This window comes from Thamnophis elegans, chromosome 2, assembly GCF_009769535.1.
Source record: "Thamnophis elegans isolate rThaEle1 chromosome 2, rThaEle1.pri, whole genome shotgun sequence".
In the NCBI taxonomy this organism is placed as follows: Eukaryota; Metazoa; Chordata; class Lepidosauria; order Squamata; family Colubridae; genus Thamnophis; species Thamnophis elegans.
In genome coordinates, this window is record NC_045542.1 from 73,455,865 (window position 1) to 73,480,357 (window position 24,493).

General features: G+C 34.5%; 1 protein-coding gene across 1 annotated transcript in view; it reads left to right on the plus strand.

Annotated features, from left to right (window-relative positions):
* The window catches only part of DOCK2 (dedicator of cytokinesis 2), a 299,490-nt gene that overhangs the window by 178,370 nt on the left and 96,627 nt on the right, over window positions 1–24,493 (plus strand). The window contains exon 28 of the mRNA XM_032212175.1: window positions 23,954–24,052. Coding sequence (XP_032068066.1) covers window positions 23,954–24,052 — 99 coding nt within the window. The remainder of the gene's footprint in view (window positions 1–23,953; window positions 24,053–24,493) is intronic.

Genomic DNA, 24,493 nt, shown 5'->3' on the forward strand with positions numbered 1-24,493 from the left:
TCACATAGAATAGATTCCTAAGAATGGGTTATTTGTTTTAAAATATAATAACTGGTATGATAAATTTAAACTTGAATTCTAAAGCAGTGATAGCTGAATATTTATTTGTACACTGAATACAACCCGGATCCAATGATGGTTGATCTTAGCAAATTGTCCTAAGCAAGATTACAAACGGAATAAGATTTTTAAACAGCAACCAATATAAAATTAGAGAAATATAGATCAAGCGCTCTTTTTACATAAGTAATATTTGGATTTTTTTTAAAAAAAAAATCAATAAAATGTGGTATATTTTATCTCCTGAACAATGCCCAGAAGGTGTATGGAAATGAACTAGTACAGTAAAAAAAGAACATGCTTTTGTTTTCTTATATGGAAAAGAAATATTATAGATTTCTGTTGTACTCAAGATGATAAGGACATCAGTGAAGGGAGATGTTCTTTAAAAATGAAATTAAAATTCATGAATCACATTCATGGATTTGATCCCTGCCAAGAAAACAGTATATAATATCATTTATCCATTGGAATATACAGTTTTATCCTAATAAATGTGCTAGTCACCTGTCTGGGTTACAATCCAAGGGCACAATTGTAATATGAATCATATGACAACCAAGTAAACCTACTTTTCCAATATTGGTACCATTTTTTAATACATTTATATGTGATTATTACAGAAAAATTTCCAAACAATAAACCAATTTTACTTACAAGGACAGAAATATAAAAAGCCAATGTTTTCAGCTTTTGAAAATAAAGCCAGATATTAGATATTGGTATATGTATTCATTTCAATCCTTAATAAAGACTGGTTGGAAAAATAAATTAAACTATTTTATTATACATTTGCACCATAGTATCAAGGTGCAAAATAAGAAAAAGAAAATCTGCCAAATGATGTTTAATCTTTAAAATATTATTTCTCTTGTATATAGCAGTCTAGTTGTTTAAACAGAAGCAGTATCAATAAAATTTCTAAGGATGATCCAAAATTTAAAAAGTGCACCTTATCCAAATAAGTTCCTCTTCAGGGACAATGTACTCACCGTCAGTAAAATTGGAGATAATTATACTAATTTCATCCCCTTCCCTTCCCCCTTCCTGCTCTTTTTATCTCTAGAACAGTGGTGTCAAACTTGATTTCATTGAGGCCCACATCAGGGTTGTGTTTGACTTCTTGGGGTTAGGGTGGGTATAGATAGTTCAACATCACTCATATTGGGGGTGCTTGGGAGAAACTTACATGGCCCTCCCAATCTCCATTTTCGCTGGCAGAGGCACCGTGGGCCACTCCTTTGTTGTTTCTACGGCATCCCTGGGCCTTGAGTTTGACACCCCTGCTCTAGAAAGTGTCTTACCATTGAGAACCCTGAATTGCAGACTTAGGTAAAGAGGTCAAGGTTTTCCCTGTACAGTCATGTCTGACTCTAGGGGTAGTGCTCATCTCTGTTTGCTAGCTGAGGCAGCCAAAGTTGCTGAAGAAATGTCTGTGGTCATGTGGCCAACATGACTATATACATGGAATCTAGTTACCTGTTGTGGCCCATCATCTGCTAGCAGAGGTAGCTGCAGAGTCAGACAATGGGGAGGTTGAGGGAGAGTCTGAGCTTTGGAGCCTTTGGAAGCCTCTGATAAGGAAACAGCATTAGAAACAGAGGTGGAGGCAGAGCCAGGGCCTTCTGTTCTCCCTCAGGTAGAGAGGCAGCTGTCTTCAGGGCCTGAGCTGAGTGAGGGGGAGGAAAATATAGGGCCCATCCCAGATGAGTGTATGCACAGAGAGGAAAGGAGAGGAGAGCAAAGAAAACACTAAGCCAGTTCTCAAGGAAAAGCAAACATGGATGTTAGCGAGCTCCTCCCTGGCTGGGAAATAAATATTAGGGTTTTGGGATTGGCCAGTTGTCACAGACAACTGTTTGTTTTTAGCATACAGCAAACAATTCGGATTACTTGGCCAGGTCTGTTGGGAGTAATTACGTATGATTTTTGTTTATCCACGTGAATAAAAGACTGTTTCTAGCCTGTTTGAAAAGGGGTTTATTTTTACTCCAGGGTAAGCTGCTAATCATTACTTGCTAAGGGTGAGAACATTACCTTCTTACCAAAGTGGTAGCTATTTATTATTCGCATTTGCATGCTTTCGAACTGTTAGGTGAACAGAAGCTAAGATAAGTAACAGGAGTTCACACTATTGTGCAGAGCTCTGGTTTTGAACCTGGGCTATCAGCTTTTCAGCTGACAAGGTCAGCATCTTTAACTGCTGGCCCACAGACCTCTTTTGCAGACTTACATTTCAGCTACATTTATTTCATTTACTTCAAACCAGCACCCAACCTCTTTTAGGACATCTTTTCCAGAGGTGGAAGAGATAGACATTCACACCAAAAGCAGTGCAGGCAAAACAGTTTCATACAATTAGACAAGATATGGTTGACTGCTGAGATACACAGGCCAAGATTTAGTCCAGCACTGCCTTCTGTGATGAGCCAGCCTAATAATATGCGAATTACTGCAAAATTATTCCTTCTGATCTACAAATTGGCTAATCAAGAAGGGGGATACTAACTATCAGCTGAGTTCAATTATTCAGAAGCTATAAAGCAGTCTTATTTTATTAAAATAAAATGTGAATCCATGTTCAACTGAAACTCCCGTTTGTTCAAAGGGAGAAGCAAAATGAAGACTTATTATGCCATGATGTGCTGCTAGTTATTCAAACACATCATGGTCTATTGATGGCTGACTGCAATAGTTTGATAAGGACAAAGTTGGTTAGGCTAATTTAAGATCATTTCTCTAAGTGACATTTCAATGCTATACATGGTGACTTAAAAGTAAATGGAGCTGAAATCACTGGAACTCATTTGCAAGTGTATGTTAGTTCAAAGTAGAGGTTTGTTCAAGATTCTTGTAAGACCATGTAAATAGGACACAAAACTACATTCTAATTGCAATAAATAGATCTGGTTTAATCCCTCAAAGATAAAGATCCTACTAACGGAGTTTCCAGCAGACAATATATATAAAAATAAGATTAACATTAATATATTCTACCTTAATAAATCAATAAATAGCAATATTTTAAAAATCCCAAAATGAGATGTGTAGGAAGCCACATAAGGTAAGACTTTGCAGTGTTATCATCTGGGATTATCCTGTGTTAACACTGATTAAATATGAGGATAATGATTCCTTAAACTTTTCACAAATACCTTGTCTACATTCTATACTGAATCATATCTCAAATGCATAAGCAACATGTTCTAAAGGTAACATTTTCAGTTAAAGGTAGGTTATTTCAGGCTTTTCACTTAATAAAGAAGTGTTGCATAACTAATTAAAAAGAATAAATTGCTGTATACTGCAGATCCTATTTAATTTTCCCATCTTTTAAATTTTTATTCATTTTTATTATAAAGAAAAAAAGATAAGCCCCTCCCCCAAATGAAAAGGTATAAAATAAAAACTGCTCAGATTTTAAACATTGACAACAACCAATACTGACCAGCATTAATATAGAGTTTGCTCGTAGCCAGAGGGCGAATACATATCATCAACAAAAGACTATATCTGGATTGTCATTATCTTTGCATCATAACAGAATAATATTTGTTTGCCACACCCGGTGCACAAAAATTCCATAGTTCTTCAAATAGCGATATATTACAGATTTTTGGTATATATTTTAACAGGTACCTTTTAAACCATAATCAGCAGGTATTAGACTTCATATGTTAGCATAGGTTTATATTCCTGTAGTGTTCTATACGTTAAAATTATTTGTAGCATTCAGATTATTCATTGCATAATTAATTGTAACATCGTAGGATTCTATTATGATTTAATTCCTGTTCTGTAACTTTATATTAATTTATATTTACCTTATTTTGCTCTATCAATATGACTTTTTATTTTTATTTTGTTACTATCATTATGCTGTTAATTCTATACTGGTTTATGATGATATAAAATTGATTAAAAAATCCATACTATTCTTCCTAAAATTAAATTAACAGACTTAAGGTTATTAAGACAAAATGAAACTATGATAAATAAGCCACAGTGCTTTTCGTATGTGGGTGATACCTGCAAAACCCGTTAAAAGGTGGCAGAGCTTTAATGCCTGCTATTGACCCTTCTCCCTTTGACACACCTGAATCAAAAAGAGTTATTTATTTGCTGGAAGTATTAAAACTGAAAAGTGAGGCTCCTCATTCCTGAGGAATGAGACTTTAGTACCACTCTTCTGTCTTTTTTCACCAATGTCTTTCAATCACTCTTGATTCCTGATGATTGCCTGAAAAACTGCCTGAACAAGTTTTCAGATCTGCTTTGCCATTGCCTCCTTCTTAGCTAGAGATAGAAAGAGAGGGAGTGCCCAAGGACTCCCATTTACTAGCCTGGCAACTTACCCACCACACTAAACTGACAATAGGGATGAATTACACTAGTTTTACAGATATCATAATCTGTAGAAATCTGACAAGATGGAGTTTTAAAGGGTTTTGCTACGACACACATGACCTGTGTCATGTGTAAATGTTTTTTTTATCATCTACCAAGAGATTTTACAATGTAAATTTTTTTGAACTGGTCCTAAGAATTATAGAATATAGAATAACAGAGTTGGAAGGGACCTTGGTAGTCTTCTAGTCCAACCCTCCGCCTATGCAGGAAACTCTACACCACTTCACACAGTTTAAAAATATTTAACATAAATATATGCTTAAAATATTTAACATAAAGCTCAGGATTAGTTAAAATCAATGTAAATTAAGCTATCATTTAGAGCAAAGCAACCTCTTTGCTTAAAAGATATAAAACTAATAGCAACTTCTGTCAAACATGCTAAAGTAATTGTTTTGCAAAAAGCATCCTCCAATACCTCAGAAAAGGAACTCAGCTCAATAAATTTAATTTAAATCCCTGTGTAATGCTTCTGTAAAGCCCAGAGAGTTTTCAAAAGATTGAAAGCAAAAGAATGCTCTGCCAATTGCATTTATGAGATGCATGTGCCACGCCAGAGTGTATGTTAGTGTTTTAAACAATGTTTTTTCTACTTTTTCTGTGTAATATTATTTTCTTCAGTCAAATTATGGTGATTTTGTGTTTCATTACTGTACACGTCATCTGAAATAGTCTAAAATTGATAAGCTGTTTTCTCTGAGTGACAATAGCACTTAATCAAAATTTAGAAAAAATAAATATATTAGCATACATTTTGGTACAGTTACAGGTGAGATTAAGATCTGGTAGAAAAACTCATAGAATAATAAAGTTGGAAGGGACCTCAGAGCTCTGCACAGGAGACTTTATAGCAGTCAGATGGTTGTCCAGTGTATAATACAGTTTGTTGTAAGTTGTGAGTCAACCACTGTTATGACTTTAGTGGATTAAGGAAACCATTGTGACTGTCAACTTCAATGTCCAACACATTTAGAGGTGACTTACACATTCTATTTGCTTTTGGCTTACCTGACTTCCTCCCCATCTTTAACCGTCAATTATTGTTATTATTTATTGTTTTACCATGTTAATGTTTTAATATTTGTAAGCCATCCAGAGTTGCCTTTAGATGAGTCACCTCTAGGCAGAACTCAAATCAAATAGATACAATACACACACACACACACACACACACACATATATATGAGAGAGAAAGAGAGAGAGAGAAAGAGAGAGAGAGAGAGAGAGAGAGAGAGAGAGAGAGAGATATGATAGATTTATTAGATAGATAGAAAAATTAAATAAAAGTTGGTTGATTTAATAAAGTGTAAATTGACACTTTTGTAGCTTTTAAAATGTGTTTGGGGCTTCACGGTAAGTGCCAGAAACAGGAGAGCATAATTTTCATTTTCTGGTTTATTTCTAGTTCAGTATTTACTTTGAATAATTATATGAGTAAATATATTCATTAGTTTATATACAGTTTAGGTGCATTTTTTATCTAAAATTGAACAATATACTGCTGTTCATTGGAATAAAAATGATCATAAATATTATGAGTAAAAAGTTATGAAATTTTCCACAATTAAAATGCCCTCATACTATGAATGTCTTATCTTCAGGTATTGCCCAAAATAGAATTTCTTAACCATTATATCACATTTTAGTTGTTCCTGATGGAACAGGAATATAGTTATCAACATTCATATTGCATATATTTGAATCCTGAATGAAATTTAACTGGGGACTCAAGCACTTCAAAACCAGGCAGGCAATATTTGTATTTTAAGATTGTCATAATTACAAACAATTATTATAATAGTAATTGAAGTATTAAAAGCATCATGCCACTGTGTTATGTTGTTTTGCCTTGGATAAATTTATATTTCTTAGCACTAGCCAAAAGATCTGTTTCATTTGCATAATTCTGTCTTGCATTAGCATCTTGCCATCACTGCACAAATCTATAGGGACAGCTGGTGCATCGGGGGGGGGGAGTGGCAGTAATGATGTGACTAGACAGCCTCCTTTGAGCCAGGTAGAACTTTGAGTCTCCTGTGTTGTTTGTCTGATTAAATTCAAAGTTCTCCAGCCTCTGGCTACTGCCATCTCTCCAGAAAAACAAAACAAGGCACCATTGTTTTAAGGTCTGAAAGCCTGAATCATATGAATTGAGTCATATGACTGTATATGTGTAAGTGTTGGTGCTAGTTTATCAGAGAGATTCTAGGCAAAAAAAACAAACCAAAACACACTAACAACTTCAGATTGTAATCACTGCCAGTTCTGGAACTGCAAGTTGAGCATTCCTGCCAAATCACGTTATCCCCTTCCCTTGTTTATTGTAAGCCGCCCGGAGTCCTTCGGGAGTGGGCGGCGTACAAGATCAATAAACTACTACAACTACTACATTGACATCAATGCATTTGCATTTTTTAAAAAAATTATGAGATGTACCTCACAATGTTTAATAGCACTATTCATATAATATATAATTTTTTTAAAAAGCCCTAAAATAAATATACATAAATGATTCAGACAATAATATATTTAAAAGAAGCAATACCGAGAATGCCGATATGCATAGTTTTAAGGCCACAAAAGACCCCAGAGAATTTTGAGGATGGTTCACAAAACTCAACCAAAAGTTGTCACCATATTTAATGTTTAATATGACAGAGGAGAGAATGTGATGACATACATGGGAATCAGATTACATTATAGGAGGTAACAACAACCATTGTAGCTGAGTTTGGCTAATCTTAAACCATCTGAAGAGAATTAAAATCCCAGTGCTTTAGTAGAAGTAATGGAGTCCCTGCAGATTTTACTCCATTAGTCATAACTGACCATAGGGTGTGATACTCATCTCTATTTCAAGGCCATTGAGCCATGCTTATCCAAAGATGTTTCCGCAGTAATGTGGCTATCATGATGTTATGGAGTGCCATTACCTTCCCACCAAAGTGGTACCTATTTATACTCACATTTGCATGCTTTCAAACTACTAGGTTGCCAAGAGCTGTAAACTACACTGAAAATAATTACACTCAATTATCATTTTATGTTATTAGAAAAGGAGTCATTCAATCAGATAGCCTTGTTTGGTGATGATAATTTTGTAATTGCTATCAAATTTGTAGAAATCTTTTTCCAAATGAAAGCATGTATCTTTACTTTACAGGAACACCATTGTTTTTTTTAAAAAAGACCCATGATGTATTTGCCCATTATCCTCAGTGTTTTTTCAGTATTTTCTAGCTGATTTGTATATGCAATTTATGAGAAAATATATAGATCTTAATATTAAAATAAATATATGGGGAAAGGAGTTTATCTTGTGATATAAATAAGCAAAGAATTATTTGACAAAGAAACAAGCAATTCTGGTTCCAATAGAAACTAGGTCCATTGACTTAATGAGGTTTTAATTATATTTATATATTTGCACTACAAGAATAATCCTATGCACACATATTTAGGATTAAGACTATAATTCTGTTTGAAGAAAGATCCAATTATACCAATGTATGCATAATTTTATATAAACTACCCATAAGTAAACATAGAGAAAAAGGCTTTTCACTTATTTTATTCTAATAGTTTTATTCTGGAAAAGAATCAATCTAGATATTATTACTGTGGTTAATGTAATAAACGAAAAGCAACAGGTCACAGAGGTTAAACAGATTTTTTGTGTTGTATATTGACTGCCTAAATGTCAACTATCCATGCCAAAGTTCACAGTAGCAGTCCTTGTAAAATCTTAAGATTCATTATATTCAGGCTGCCCACTCAAATCCTTTCAACTGTTTTCTTTCACTAGGATAAAAGTGAATTGATGATAGATGAATTTTATTGGAGCTGTTGCCATGATTTTTGTGGGGAAATGTGAAGTGACTACAGATCTCTTTTCCCAGAAAGATTTTAACTTATTAAAATGGTTATCCATGTATGTTCCTGAATGTTTTTGGGTGCTTTTCCAAGTAATATGATTTCTAGATCTGATTTTGCTAAGGGATAAGAAAATGGGTAGGCTATTATTCCTGAACACCAAAGGTGGGTTTCTGCCCATTTGCCCCAGATCAGGCGAACTGGTAGAGGTAGTGATGGGAGGCTCTGCCCACCCACCTGGATGCTTCCACGCATGTGCAGAAGTGTTGCACAAGCATGTGCGAGTGCATGAGCAAACCGATAGTAAAATAAATTGAAACCCACCACAGCTGAACACTCACTGTGGATAAAGAGCATTTGGAAAGCTCCTTGACTTAGTGATGAATTCTGATTAATAAAACATGCTGATAGACAATTAGGATGTATGATTTCATTTGCTAACCTATGGTGGTAGTCACAAAGAAAAATTTCATTTTATTTAGCACCGAAGTGACCGTTCTCTGGCAGTGGATGGGCTACCAGAGACAGATAAGAAATATGCTCCTTTTTATAGCAATAGGAATAGCACTTAGATTTATATGTCACTTCACAGTGCTTTACAGCCATCTCTAAGCTGTTTACAGAGTCAACATATTGCCCCCTGCAATCTGGGTCCTCATTTTAATCATCTTGGAAGGATGGAAGGCTGAGTCAACCTTATGCCAGTGAGATTCAAACTGCCAAACTGCTGGCAGCCAGCAGTCAGCAGTCACCAGAAGTAGCCTGCAGTATTGCATTCTAACCACTGTGCCACAGTGGTTAGAATGCACAGTCCGGATCCCATCTGCCAGTCAATGTCGACTGGTGACTACACGGAGGAGAGCCTTTTCTGTTGCAGCTCCGACCCTGTGGAACGATCTCCCCGTCGAGATTTGTACCCTCACCACCATCCAGACCTTCCGCACGGCCCTTAAGATCTGGCTCTCCCAGCAGGCCTGGGGATAGGTTCTTAATTTACCCGCCCGAGTGTTGACTGTTGAATGCAACTTGTGTTTTATTATTTTATTTTGTTCACTCACTGTTTGTCTTTTGGTATTGCACCCCTTTCCCTGTGATTGTAAGCCGCCCTGAGTCCCCTCAGGGAGAAGGGCGGCCTATAAATCTTAATAAAATGTCTAAAAAAAAAAAATGCCACCACCACGTGTTGTTTCAGGAGGAGGAAGAATAACATAAAAATAAATAATTAGTGTTCAAAGTGATTTTTAATTACACAGTGGAAAGTACTGTTTGCTTAGTTGTATCTTAAATTTATAATGCACTAAATTTGAAATTAAACATTGGATTCCAAAATTTTAATTTGGAGATTATGCCTTTCTGGGGTACTATTTCTCTCTAAAACAAACAAAAAATGATTATTTATTCCTTCATTCATTCTTAAGAAAGGAAGCCACTGGAATCATTTTGATTACCATTTGAGACTTGAGACCAGTGTGGGATTCAACCTGTTCGCACCACTTTGGGAGAACTGGTTGTTAACTTTCTGAGCAGTTTGTGAACTGGTTGTTGTAAGAAATGATTAGGGCATAGAACAGGTTGTTAAATTATTTGAATCCCATCATTGCTTGAGACCTAATTCTAGGCTGGGGATTGAGCCAATTGCTTGATGCAGTTTTTAGGGTTTATCACTTTTTTAAAAAAAACTTTTAGACGTCCATTCACAAGAGTACTTGACTAGAAAACAAAATGGCCAAAATACTGCAGCAAATTAAAGCATATAAAAATTGCAAGTATACAATCTTTTGTTAGAATGAAATAAAATAATTATTTTGTCAACCTTACAAAAATTAGAATAAAATTGAGGAGGAGCCAATGTCGCAATGGAATGGACGTGCGGTCTTGACTGCCGCCAATACTTTTGCCGCTGGGTGGTCCAATCAGACCTAAACTGTCCCGAAGAGATGGTGAACAGGAAGACTATATCTTGCTGATCTCAGGGATGATCCAAGAGAAGGTTTACAAGCTGGCGACAAAAGGCAGCCTAGGCTGATGAAGTTGGGATGGCTCAGGAATGGAAGGAAGCAGAAAGAGAAAGTGTGTCCATTTGGTGAGGAATCCTTTCTGTTTTGAAAAAGACTGCCCCCCAAAAGTTCTCTTTTAAGCTAAATTATGTCCTTAAGCAGAAGAAGTAAGCGACTAAATTAACCGGCATTGGATTGTTTTGGATAGTATATTTTTTTTTCTTTTTCTTTTTGGTAATTATACTTGCAGATTGAAGTGCTCACAACTTTTTTTCTCTCCTCTTTTTAAAGTGAACGGACCGGTTTTTCTTCTTCTATTTTTTGTTGCTTTACTTTTTAATTTAAGGATTAAAATCTTCTTCTCTATTTCAACAAAAGTTTCTACTATTTGCTATTAAATTCCATTTAAGAACTTTGTTTCCCTTAAGCCTGAGACAACATTAGAGAGTGAAAGGAAGCAATACTGCCGCTCAGAGGCTAGAGTTTCTGAAACTATGCATTTTCTCCTGTTTTTCCTTTGATCTTACTGCTTCTGTACTTCAAAGTTCCATAATTAAAAGTGATAAGAGCCAAGGGCATGATGTGTTTACACAGGTGTCCTTTGAGAGCTTTATCGGCACTGGGAGAGGGGGGGGAATGGAACCCCTTTTTTGTGAAGATTACAAATGATGTTGCATTTAAGTTAAATATAAAAAAAGTCTGGAAAGCTAGAGTGGCAGCAATTTACAATTTAGAAATATGGATCAATTTTCAGAAGAGGAAACTTTAATTTTGCAAAATATTTGGGATGGAATTCAAAATTTACTGGAGGTAACTGGGATAATTGAGAAGAAGATAGAATTTTTACTAAAAAAACAATGGAGATGGAGCACCAAAAATTGAAGAGAAAAATGAATACAAAGATAAGAAAACTGATGATTTGATTTGTGGAGTCAATGTGGTTGAAAGCAAAAAAATGGGAGTATGGAAAAAGGAATTTGATGAACTGGAGCTCTACCCCAAATTTCAAGGCACAGAAGAAGAAAAAAGGGGGAAATGATGGTTTTCAGGAGAGAAACCTTACCAAAAGCACGATCGACAACCAAAGATAAATTAATTAAAGTAGCAAATGGAGGGCGCTGAGATTACCCAAGAGATGCAACAAGTAACAAGGTGTGGAGAAATGTTCATAAAAACTTTACTAAGGAAATAAACAGAAGATTAATTCCACAAATGGCAAAAGAAATAAGACTATATGCCTATTGGGAGGACACAGGTTGATGTATGAAAGTTGATAATAAAAAAGTAGCTAAGTCTGGTGATTAGTAAGTAGTAATTTTTAGCTTGCTATGTTAAATAAATAATTGATACTGGCAACAAGGTACATTTTTGTGTTGGCTGGATATGAGGAAGTTGGATATAAATAGTAAATGATTTTGTTAACAAATATTAATGATAACAATAATAATGAAATGATAAGAGATATTGTTAGTGATATACATATGTACTGGTTTAACATAAGGAATTTGGATATAAATTGCAAACAGTGACTTGGAAAAAAAGGCTTAGAAATTTTGTTAATTAATCCTTATTTTGAATGTGTTATAAAGGTGTAATGTTACTGGATATATGAAAGTTGATAACAAAAAATTAACTAAGTTTTATAATTAGTAAATAATAATTTAGTAATTTTTAGATTGTTATGTTAAATAAATAATTGATAATGGCAATAAGGTACACATATGTGTCGGCTTGATGAGAAGAAATTGGATATAAACAGTAAAGGATTTTTTGTTAACCAACATTAACTATAATAATAAATAATGGAATGATAATGATAAGGGATATAGTTAAATACACACACACACACACACACACACACACACACACACACATGCACACATATATATGTACTACCATAACAAAAGGAACTTGGACACAAATTGTAAACAGTGACTTGAAAAAAAAAGACTTAGAAACTTTGTTAACTAATATTTATTTAGAATATGTTATAAAGGCTTAAGGTTATTGGATGATTTTTGTAATAATTAATTAAATGCCATCAGGTGGTTGTGTTTTTAACTATGGATTATTTTAGGCAAAAGGACTCTAAAACAACTTTAGTCAAATGAGAATTATGCTATGTTGACAGTAAGATTCATAAAAGAATTTTTGATATCTCATATGAATATAAGCAATGACTGTGGAAGAGATGGATGAAAGTTATTTGTAACCAATTGACACACTTTCTACAAGATGTAATGTAAGATGATTCTTTTTTTGTGTTGTTTGTTTAATGAAAATATTTTTTTGCAAAAAAATAAAATTAGAATAAAATTATTTAACAGTGTGAGTTAGATACAAAAAGATTTTAAAAGGCCACTGTGGAGGGGAGCCAATGAACTCAAAGTTTAGGAACTTACCATAAAATTATCAAGAAAATGTTTTAAGAGTAAAGCCAACCATTTGTCAGATAAAGTCATACTTTCATATCTAAAAAAGCTTCCAAAGGAAAGTTGATCAACTAGTCAAAGCAGCTTTAAATGCGAAGTTAGACCATGGTTTGTTTGTACTCATCCACACTATAAAAACCTCTTTTGAATGCTTGCTATAGGCATGTGCACCTATATAAGAGCAACCACAAATTCATATTTTAGTACAACTCAATGGTGTAATCCTCTGAAGTCTGCTACTGGTTCGGTGAGTCTGCAACCGAGCGTGCACTTTGCACACATGCATGCCTGAGACACTCCTGCACAGCGCTAAAAAAGAACATTTTTAAGCCTTCCGAGTCTGCAATGGTAAGTAGAACAGTGACGGGAGGGAATCTGCTGTGCCATGTGATTTAGATTAGCTAGAAAGAAGGACATATGATGATCCTAGCTCAGTGTTTCTGAACCTTGGCAACTTGAAGATGTCCGGACTTCAACTCCCAGAATTCCCCAGCCAGCGAATGCTGGGAGTTGAAGTCCGGACATCTTCAAGTTGCCAAGGTTGAGAAACACTGTTCTAGCTAGTATAAATCGTGCATCACAGCTAATCGTCACCCAGCTGATCATTGGAAATATCAGTTCATCTGAACCGGTAGCGTCTTTTACTACTGGTTTGGGTGAACCAGTCTGAGATAACATTTCACCCCTGGTACAACTTCCATCTGGCAAGAATCCCTAATGGGAGAGGGACAGGGACAGGGAACAGCCCCATTCTCATGAATTCTTTTTATCCTTGATTGATTCTTAACACTGACTGGGATCTTAGAAATATATGTGTTTTAAAATCAAGTTTTGCTGTTCCATGAAGTTGCATCATGGGAAGGCTTCAGAAAGCAATGCTATCTAACAGGACCTAGTAGATGTGCCTTCTCTGCTGCTTTGCTTATTATGAACGGATCCTGTTAACCTTTTATAGAATGACAAAGATCTGGTGCATGCATTGGACCAAGACGATAGATAATTCTGTTCTGCTATCGACTATTTGCTATATTCAGTCTTCAATATGCATTGATTGTACTTCATTTTTTATTTTTGTATTGTATCCTTTTACTTTGTTTTCTTTTTAAATATTGATGTATGCCACCCAGAATCTGAAATTACATTTCTATTTACAGTTTTTTTTTATATTGCATGTAAGCCCTTATCCTGAAACACAGGGTATAAATATTATATTATTTTTTTAAACAAAGGCTATAACTGCTTTCTTGCTACAAGTGAAAACTCTTCTGTAACAAATAATTCTGTGACTAGTTTTTTTTAAAACAAATCCATGTAGGGCAAGCAGTAGGATTAATTAATTAATTCTATTTATATCCTGCCTTTCCACTCAGAAGACATTCAAGCTGAGGAGAGAAGTAATTTATGATAACAAATTCAAAGACCACCAAATGACTGATGGAATGAAATTCATTGTGATGAGCTAGAACTGACACCTAACAATGGGTTGCCCTTAAGACAAATAAAGATTAGAATAAGAATAACTCTCTCTGTTTTAGTTATTTTGAAAATAGATTATGCAAGAAAGAAATGCCTGCGTTGGTAATCTCTAACTTCTTTTTAAAATACAACCACTACTACCCCTTGGTCATGTTTCTTTTAAATTATATCTCGTATTTTCTATTGATTAAATCTAGCAGATAGATGTTATACTCTTAAATTGTACTCAGAATAAGATGTCCCTAAATAGTACATCAAAAAATGAACCAATAGGGAAACTGTTAGCATACAGCAATTTAGCTTTGGCATTCAGAACCTGACATGATTACTAAGAAAGTAGAAATCATGAGAACGATTCAGAAAAAGTCACAGTTTGGCAATCTTGATTTTAAAGCGGGGCAGTGAAAATTGTGGACAGGCTTTTAAGAGTCTGTTAACACAGGCAGTTCTCAACTTACAACAGTTCATTTAGTGACCGTTCAAATGAAGTCAATGGAGAAATTAGATTCACATAATAACCATGTTACTCACTTAACAACTGCAGTAATTCACTTAATAACTGAGACAAGAAAAGTTGTAAAATGGAGCAAAACTCACTTAACAAGTGTCTAATTTAGCAACATCAATTGTCATAAGTTGAGGACTACCGATATATCCTAAGAATAAAATAATAATTCTAAAATTACTGTCTTTTTCTTCTACCTGTTTCAAAAACTAAAATTCATCAGATACATATATCTGACATCCTTGGCTACTCCTTACTCCCCTTGTAGAATTCACCCCAGCAAACTATAAGATGAGAGGGAGGGGAGAGAGGGGGAGAGAAGGACAGATAATATGATTATGGAATAAATGTCACAATATAGAATAAAAATAGTTTTCTTCTTCTGTTTGTAAATCAAACATATAGCAGATCAGAGGAAACCTTGACTCAGTCCTGTCAGTGTCAGGCTCTGGGAGAACTTGATTGAAAAACAAGAACCCTCATCATATCATGGATTGATTGATTGATTGATTGATTAACTTTATTATAAGAACTAGGTGAGCATAGTGCAAAAACAATTGTTTGCTGCAACTAAATGAGACAAATACCATGAAGAACAAGAAGTTTTTGTTTAAAGCAATATTGATGTCTAATTGACAACATATTCTTACAGATACATTATTGAGGAATAGGATTCTCCATATTCACTGAAAAACATATTAAATGATACCCTTCAATGAATTGTACAATAGGCTTCTAGTTATTTTGGGAAAAAAAATGCATGTGACTATTTCCAAAGGATAATTCTGAGTAGACATGTATAGAATTCTGTTAAAGGTGTCAATTTATTTTGGTTTAATAATAACAAGGATGGATGCTTAAGGGATTAATGGGTATGCATAATTGTGATGATCAATGTTGCATAAATCTATAATAAATTGGGAATTAATCCATTAACTTCCTGTTTTGTTTTCTTAACTCCCAAATACTGGTTCCCTTAGTTACTTAATAACCTTGGCTCAGATTTTAATAGTGTTGGGTGAGAAATACTCAGAGCTAATTTGTATAGGACTTTTTAAAGGATAAAAACATATTATACAGCATAAATAGCAAACCAAAAAAGTTTTATTAAGTGTAATTTCAGAATTGCATGCTAAATTGAAGTTTGTTTGCTCAAGCTCTCTTAACCTTATAGCTCTTGAAACTTTAAAGGTCCTTCAAAATATGATGGTTGGTAAGAGGTAAGCTGTGAGTGGCTGATGCTGGCATCTTTCCTACCTAGGGAACTCTGCGATGGGTCTGTTTATGGGCTGTTTTGCACCAGTTAAAGTTTGTATAGAAAAAGTCCACACAACTTACCTGGCATGCCTAATTGTGGGCAGCTGCAATAAGAGGTCACTGCAGTGAACTGGGATCTGGTAATTTTAGGAGACTCAACTGTGATTATCTAAAGTACTACCAAGGGAGCAATAGAGAAAGGGTTTAATCAGAATACTGATATTGGTTATAATGTTGTTCTGAGAAGTAAGGAGGCCTCCATGCAGTGAAACAGAAAGTGTAGAGGCTTTTACATGAACACGTTCCACAGTGCTATGCAGTTAAAGGCATTAGGATTTACCAAGTGGAGTTTCTGCATGGAGTTTGATATGGTAACTGGATATATGCAAAATAGATAAAAGGCAGGATTAAAATAATGACATAGAAGTATGCCCTTCATCCATGTTTGCAATGTTGACAGGTTCTACTTGCCAAAGGAAAGTAGGTAGATGTGGAATGTTGCAAACATACTACACCATTGAAGAAATAAAAATGGGCATTGAAATAATATCTGGACAGTGAAGAAGATGCACCGAAGCTTCTGTACCAGGAAAGCTTACTGAGTAATGGAGAGACCAAACTGGTGTACACAAAAGACCAAATAAAGAATAGAAAACAGACATGGCAAGACAAATTATTACATGGCCAATGCATAAAAATAGCAGGTGAAGAAGATAACAATATGACCTGGCAACGGTTATGAAAAAGAACATTGAAGAAAAAGACAGAAGGACTAATACTGGCTGCGCAAGAAAAGTCTTAAGAAAAAATGTGTACAAATCCATTATTGAGAAGACAGCAACAGACAACAAATACAAAGAAGCTGAAGAAACAGTGGACTACCTAGTTAGCTGCTGCAAACAATGACATGACATACTGTACAAAGAATGGCATGACAAAGTAGCAACAATGGTGCATTGGAAAATCTGCAAGAAATACTATTTGCCTGCAAGCAAGAATCAGTAGGACTACAAAATAGACAAAGTAGTAGAATACAAAGAATGTTCTGGGACTTTAGAATTCAAACAGATAAGACCTGCCACCTGCTAGTGTTCTTATCAACACTCTTGATAAGAAAGTAAAAAAAGTCTGGATAGTGGATGTGGCAGTATTTGGAAAAATTAAAGAAAAATAAAAGACCTGTAAATAGAAATAGAACAATTGTAGCAAAATAAAGCTAAGATACCCCCAATGGTAATAGGCACCTTGGGTGTAACTCCAAAACATCTGGAGCACCAACTGAAAGCACTGGCTTTGATAAAAATCACCATCAATCTATTGCAAAATGCAGATTGTGGATAAAAATGCCAAATTGAGTTTAAATATCTGGTTGTATGTGCAAAGAACCACAACCACAACAATAACGTTACATCACATAATGCATATATTACATCACATTACATTATGATGTCTTAGGTTCTTGGGAAGAACTCAAAGTATATGAAGGCCTACACCAGCTGAAGAATTGGCAGTTGTGAACAGATAATAATAATAATAACAATACAAGGGGATACTAGAATAGAAGACAAATAATTGGAGAAGATCACAAAGTTCCCAAAGAACTTTGGGAAGTGTTTGGTGCATATCTGTATATAGTCATGCTGGCCACATGATCACAAAAATGGACAACTTTGGCTCCCTCAGCTCAGAAACTGAAGGAGGTGAGCACTGTGTCCCAGAGTCGGACATAACTGGACAGAGAAGACCTTTACCTTTTCCTTAATCAGGATAAATGTCTTGATCAATTGTAAGTGCTGGAGATTAGAGACATGTTTAGTGGTATTCCTCTTTCTTTAATGAATGGTTCCAAAAGGGGGAAAAGGAGACCCTTGGTAATAGTTTCCACATGGCTATCCCAAGATTCAAGATTCTGACCTGTACTTTTTCAGTGCTGATAAGATGCTCCTGGATCATCCATCAGTTCAAGATATGATATCATAAAGGTTACAGTGATACTCAGCTTTATATCACCAGTAGTGCTGCTTTGGAGAATGCTGCTAATGTCTTGTCCAAGTGCCTAAGGATAGTAGGATTCTGTAGAGAAACATGACTAAGTTGCTTTTTATGAATCAAGGCCCCTATATAGGCTTCACTGTTGTTTCTAACAGGGAGACACTATTCCCAAGAAAGTAAGTCTGGTGCATGGTGGTCTTCCTGGACTCATGACTATTGTTGAATTAACTGGTAGAAATTGTAAATAGGAAGGCTTTTGACACAACAGCTGACATATCAATTGTGATGACAGTAATCCAGCATGGGTTGAAAAACAGCAATGAAGCTCTCTTTGAAGACCACTTAGACCATATTAGCAGATGTGCATGACTCACATTAGCTTTCAAATGGCTTCCAGGTCCAAGTCAAAGGCCTAATGTTGACCTGTAAAGCTCTAGACAGCTAGGTGTCTAGATATGTTTGGGAACACTTACTCAACTGGAATTCATCTTTCTGACTGGATCATCTAGGAGATGCTTTGTTCCTTAGTTCTATGTGGTGGAGGGGGCTGAGATTATGCCCTTTCTTTGGTTGTTTGAAATAGCGTATGTTGGAGATTGAACTTCTATCATTGTTAATTTATTTCTGGAAGTCACTGAAAACCAAGTTATTCCAAAAAACACTTTAAAAATGAGTGCCATGATCTGGGTCTATTTTTAGTTTTATTTCTTTATTAGCTAATACAACAGTACTATTCAAGTCACTTCATGTACTACTCACTCCCCATATTTCTCCACTGAAACAATCCTGTGAAGTGGCTTGAGCTGAGAGTGTCTGTGTGTGTGCCATACCTAAAGGAGGATTTGAACTCATAGTCTCTTGGTTTGTAATCCAGCACCGTAATTATATTATTTTTATTTTATATCATTGGTCAAATTTGCATAGTCACACATCTCACAAACATGATTCTGGGCAGCATGCAATAAAACAGCCATTGAAAAACAAATTTAAAATAACAATTTAAAACAATTGTATTATTACCATTGCATTATTTCTTCCTTTTGCTTTTAATCCTCTTTTCTTATTTTTTTTAATCATTATTTGTTGCTAGTACATAGTATTATTACACCTCTTTCTATGGACAATTTAATTTCTATGTTTTTAAATATTTATGTTACTACTGTAAATTATCAATATTCTGGATAAGTTCATTAACATTTGAACTTCATTCACTAATATAACACATTCTTTTCTCCCTTCTACCCTCACAATTGTTATAGAAAGTTGCTTGACAATTTTCATAAGCGATTTCTAAATGTGCAGAGACATTCTCTGCACATATAGAAGGTCTGATCTTGCACAATACCCTTAAACAGGTCAACTGAAGAAAGCTGATTTTACACAACCTAAATTTAGTTACATTAACTTTAAGTAAGCAATTAGCAGTTATTTTTCTTTGTTTACCATGCTGGATGAAGTTTGATTACTTACGATTCAGTGTATCTTGTAAATCCCAACAAGGATTAATTCAGCCTATTACTTGGATGCAGGTATGAAGCTGAAGAAAGATAGCTATTGAATATCTGAGATTGGCTCTATTCTATATTCACAGTTGTCTGAAGTTGGATTTCCATTTTGAGAGCTACCATTGTAAATCTAGTCCCCTACTGGGAAAGTAGAACACCTTTTGCTCCCTTTCTGCTAATAAGGTAGTGAACATTGTGTGTGTAGTGGGAGGAAGCAGAAGACATCCATTGTATTTTGAGTGTCCAATTGTCTAAGAGTATCAAAGGATAAAGTAGTATCAGATGAATGATAATAAATGGCTTCACTATTCACATCCTGTTCTCTTTCTCTCTTTCTATTAGGGTTTTTTCTTTATTTATGTGGCGGTGGCTGTTATTTGAAGTTACTACGGCAACCTGTCACCATCTGGTGTTATAAAGTATGATGAGATTTTGGTTGCTAGGTGCTGAAGTTTGCCATCTCTTTTTGTAAACTGGTATTCTTCTCCCACATATTAGAACCGCATATTAAATTCCAAGGAATTTCAATTTTACTGAACTCTGTATATAATCAAGCCATGCTATTCTTTTATATGGATAACTCCTTACTTCCTATATCTTATATTTTAAAATTCTAAAGGATATTATTTTTTTAGCTAATGCTTTATAATATAGGAATGTAAGGCTACTTGGCACAATATGAATATTTTTTAAAAAGACTAATCAATCATCCCATCATACTTTCTTTGCTGTCAAAGGGTTTTGAATAGTCACTGAAAGAGTATCTCATTTGTTTTTGACATGATGTTTTGACTTTTGTGTGCTGCTGACAGATATAAATTCAGTAATATCTACTTTGTCATCCCACCTGACCTTCGCTCCCTTCCCAAAAAATCTGGCAGTATCCCATATTTCCAAATAGCCAACTTAGGTAGTGGTAATTGTTTATCTTTGTGTTTATTATCGCTTCCAATGGCAAGACGTTATTGTGTATTCCATCATTATATTTATGTATAGTATTGACTGCGTCTATTGATAATAGATTCATATCATCAGAACAGATTCATATCTTCTTTCCTTAGCATTCTATTAAACATTTTCCACACCAGTCTAATGTTTCATATGGTTGTACTTATTTTTACACATGTTGGACCTAGTTTCAATCATGCCTATCTGTACTGTGATACAATCTTTAACAAGTAAGCCTAGTTGAACTGTTATGTCAAAATTCTGCTTAAACTACTTTATTTCCTTAACTGCTAGATATTTTGGAACTGGCATCAAAGTTCTCGTTCTTATGTTACACATGTACCAGGGTGCATATTACAGTCTGTGAGTGGCTATTTAGGAAAAGTGTCTTCATCCTAGATTTTAGACATCAAATCAAAACTTAAAAAATAATTTCAAAAATAGGGAGTTGCTTTAAGGATTAGCTGGATGCTCACACACACACCTTGAATCTACTACTCTTACACACTTTCATCCATTTCTTAGTGTGCTGGTTGACTACAGTTCTATACATTTGATGCTTTGACAACATTCCTGGGGAACTCCAAAACAAAGATACTTTGAAATCAGTCATGTAGCTTGATTGGATGAAAATGAGATGTAGATTACAGAACTAAGTACAAGGCAGCTAATGGCAATATTAAGGGTCAGTTGCTTATAAAGTGAAGTTACTGAATGACACTGGTATGATAAAATATTTCAGCAAGAAAATGTAGCACTAATTTTTATTTTGAACATCCAGTCATCAGTGACTCAAAACCGGATAGCAGAACCATAATTTTAACTCTACTGCCAGCTGAATTGTTTTAATAAAACAAAGCATGTCATCTGTTAGTTCACACTGTTCCCATTTGCAGTTAGTAAATCTGCACACACATGTAAGAACAACAGTGCATTTACAATGCTGCAGTACACAGATAGCCAGATTTTTTAGAATTGGCTTTTCTCGCAGAGATTTACATTATAAAAATAGTTTTGATCTTGCTGAACAGTATCTTTCCAAAGATGCTGCTTAAGCCATAAGGGATTAGTGGAAATCATTTTGGGAAGGATAAGCAGGAACATTTTGAAAAGCTTTCAAACACGATCAAACAGCTCAAAAATCAAATAAAAAGAGCAATCTTAAATATATCGGATTCTGCTGTTTATACTTATGAGAGTTCCTTTTTTGTTTAAAGAGGCAATAAAATCAGTACGTTTGAATAGCAAAGCTGATCCTCAAACAATTACAATTTTTAACTCTGGTTTGGCGAGCAGTTGACATTCTAACATCTCCATACGATCCAGAAATGACTGCCCCTTAAAAGTAAAATATAATGTTTGCCCCTTAAAAGTAAAACATAAGCTTTTCTTAAAGAGAAGAGCATTAGTAACAAAAGCTACAAAAATCCTTACCTGAAAGATATGAGATTACCTGCTGCAAATCTCTCCTTTTAGACCTCCACAGATAACCAAAGCTTTGAGTAGTGAAAAGGTAACTCCAAAAGCTGAAATAAGTTATCATTTATGTAGTAATTTGCACAGTTTATATGCCAGAACTATACTGGTCTGCTCACGTAGGAATAAATAAAAAAAGCAGCACCAACTGAATAGAAGCTACCATATGAAAGTAAAAAAGACCTCTAGTGGCTACAACCTGAAGTTAAAGAAGCTTCATTTCTAGCTTTAAATACTGTAGTAGACAAAATGGTTGTATATATTAAAGTACAATTTTCACTCATGAGTGACCTTGTATTTGTTATTAAATAATTAAAAACAATCAAAAATGTACATTTAAGGAAGGAGGGGTCAGATTTCTCAAGTTAGTTTAACATACAAATTTTCAATTAGAATGAGTAATCATTCTAAATATGAAGCTAGTCTAATGGATAGATATCTCTAATTTCAATTTTCTTGTGCACAGTAGACATGCATATGTGGTTTTGACTTTTTTAGAATTTTGGAAAAGCTTTTTTTTTAAAAAAAAATTATGTCAGAAAGGAACTTGGCTTAGTATTAAATGCCAGCCAGTTTCTGCCTAGGAAAATTTAATATACTACCATTCATTAGATCTCAATGCTTTAAGGACAGGTATAATTCCATAAATTAGAAAAGTAAGAATATATTTGTCAGCTTGTGAGTTAATTTTTCTTAGAGCTACAGTTGAAAGAACTTCAACTGACAGATGACACTTAAATGCATGTAATTGATAGCTGGCTATATTACAAATGCTAGTCATGTTTTGGGGTAGAATTATTAAGGTAGCTGTAAAAAATGTACTTGTGAGAAATGTATGAATCTTTGTTCTAATTCTGAATCCACTTTTTGAAAGGGTGACATTTTTATCATCGATACAGCCTGACTAATTTTAAGATGGTTTTTATCTCTTCTCTTTCTCCAACCCTTTTTACACAGCTTTGTTTGCCCAGTGAAATCAACATTAGGATTCCACAAATAGAATTCCTCTCCTTTTAATGAAATGTAGACTTAACATTTTTATGGTTATTTGAACATTCTTTAACAACACAAGATTTTTTGAACAATTCTAGAAAATTTTGTGTCTTTTTAATTTTTTAAAAAATAATAATATTACATTCCTCTGTACAAATTATGAGACTGTATCTGTGTAGCAAAATATTGCCCATTATTATGTCCAAGACTACTTACGGTATTTTGAGAAATGCAATGTTTTGAAAATTGCAGTTCACACCATATATGCAGAAATATATTTTTCTTCCATCAGGTATTTGGCTTGTGTATTTATTTTATTTTATTTTACTTTATTTTATTATTTAAATTTATTGACCAGCCATTTTACCACAGGATAACTCTGGTTGGTTTACAATATTAAAAAGATAAGATTTTACAAAATCATACACAACATGAAGTGAATAATAAAAAAAGAAAAACATTTATTGATGTTGATGTTGGTATCAAGGACATAATATAAATGTGTTATTTTATCTCATAATATATCTAGTTTGGATGTGTGCGTATACGTGTGTGTGTGTGTGTGTGTGTGTGTGTGTGTGTGTGTATGTATGTATTTAGTGTCACAACCCCTGGTATGCCCAAATATGGGAGGAAGCCTACTACTTCCTATCTCTGTCTATTGGCTCGTCACAAGAGACCATCCAGACAGAAACCCCTTTGTTACATTTGTGTTGTATTTGTGCTGATAAATAAATAAAGGGAGACTAGTATAGATCTATTTCAAGCTATTTAGCTCTCATCAGCTAGCCATACCCTTATTGGGATTAGAACCTGTGATGTATTACATTTTAGGCAGTTATGTTAACCACTAAGCCACAAGGTTCTCCTCGTTTATCAGCTGAGTCAGGGAAATACGTATGTATTTAGTGTCACAACCCCTGGTATGCCCAAATATGGGAGGATACACACACACACACACACACACACACACACAAACACACACACACATGTTTCATCATGGTTAATCTGTTTTTTTTTTCCCCATAGAGTGATTTTGTGGCCTGTATGACAGCAATCCTGGACCAAATGAATGATCAGCATTATTCTTCATACATTGAAACTTTTCAGACAAGCTCAGAATTAGTGGTAAGTTGCCGTGGGAATCAGTCTCAAACACATTCATCTCAAAATGGGCTGGGTTTTTTTTTCCTCTTTTTGGTATGTATAGTAATGAATATATAACAGGATTGCCTCTGAAGTTTCAGTCTTAAAAAGAAAAGTGGGAAATTATGTGGATGAATTAATATTTTAAGTGAATGTTGGATTATTTGTTTTTTAAACGAATAATACTTTTCAATTTCAGTATATTGGTTGCTTTGTTATGTCAGTGAAATTTAATGCAAAAATGGAGTGAGGTAGAGTGGTAAAAAATGGTAGCACTGATTATATTTATTTTTTATTCTGTTGCTCGATTGCTGCAGTCATTACTAGGCATTTTATATAATTGGGTCAGCAATATATACAAGTTGCATTGAAGATGGGAACAAAATTTCTTTTCTGTATTTGAGGAATGCATGATATTTAAAT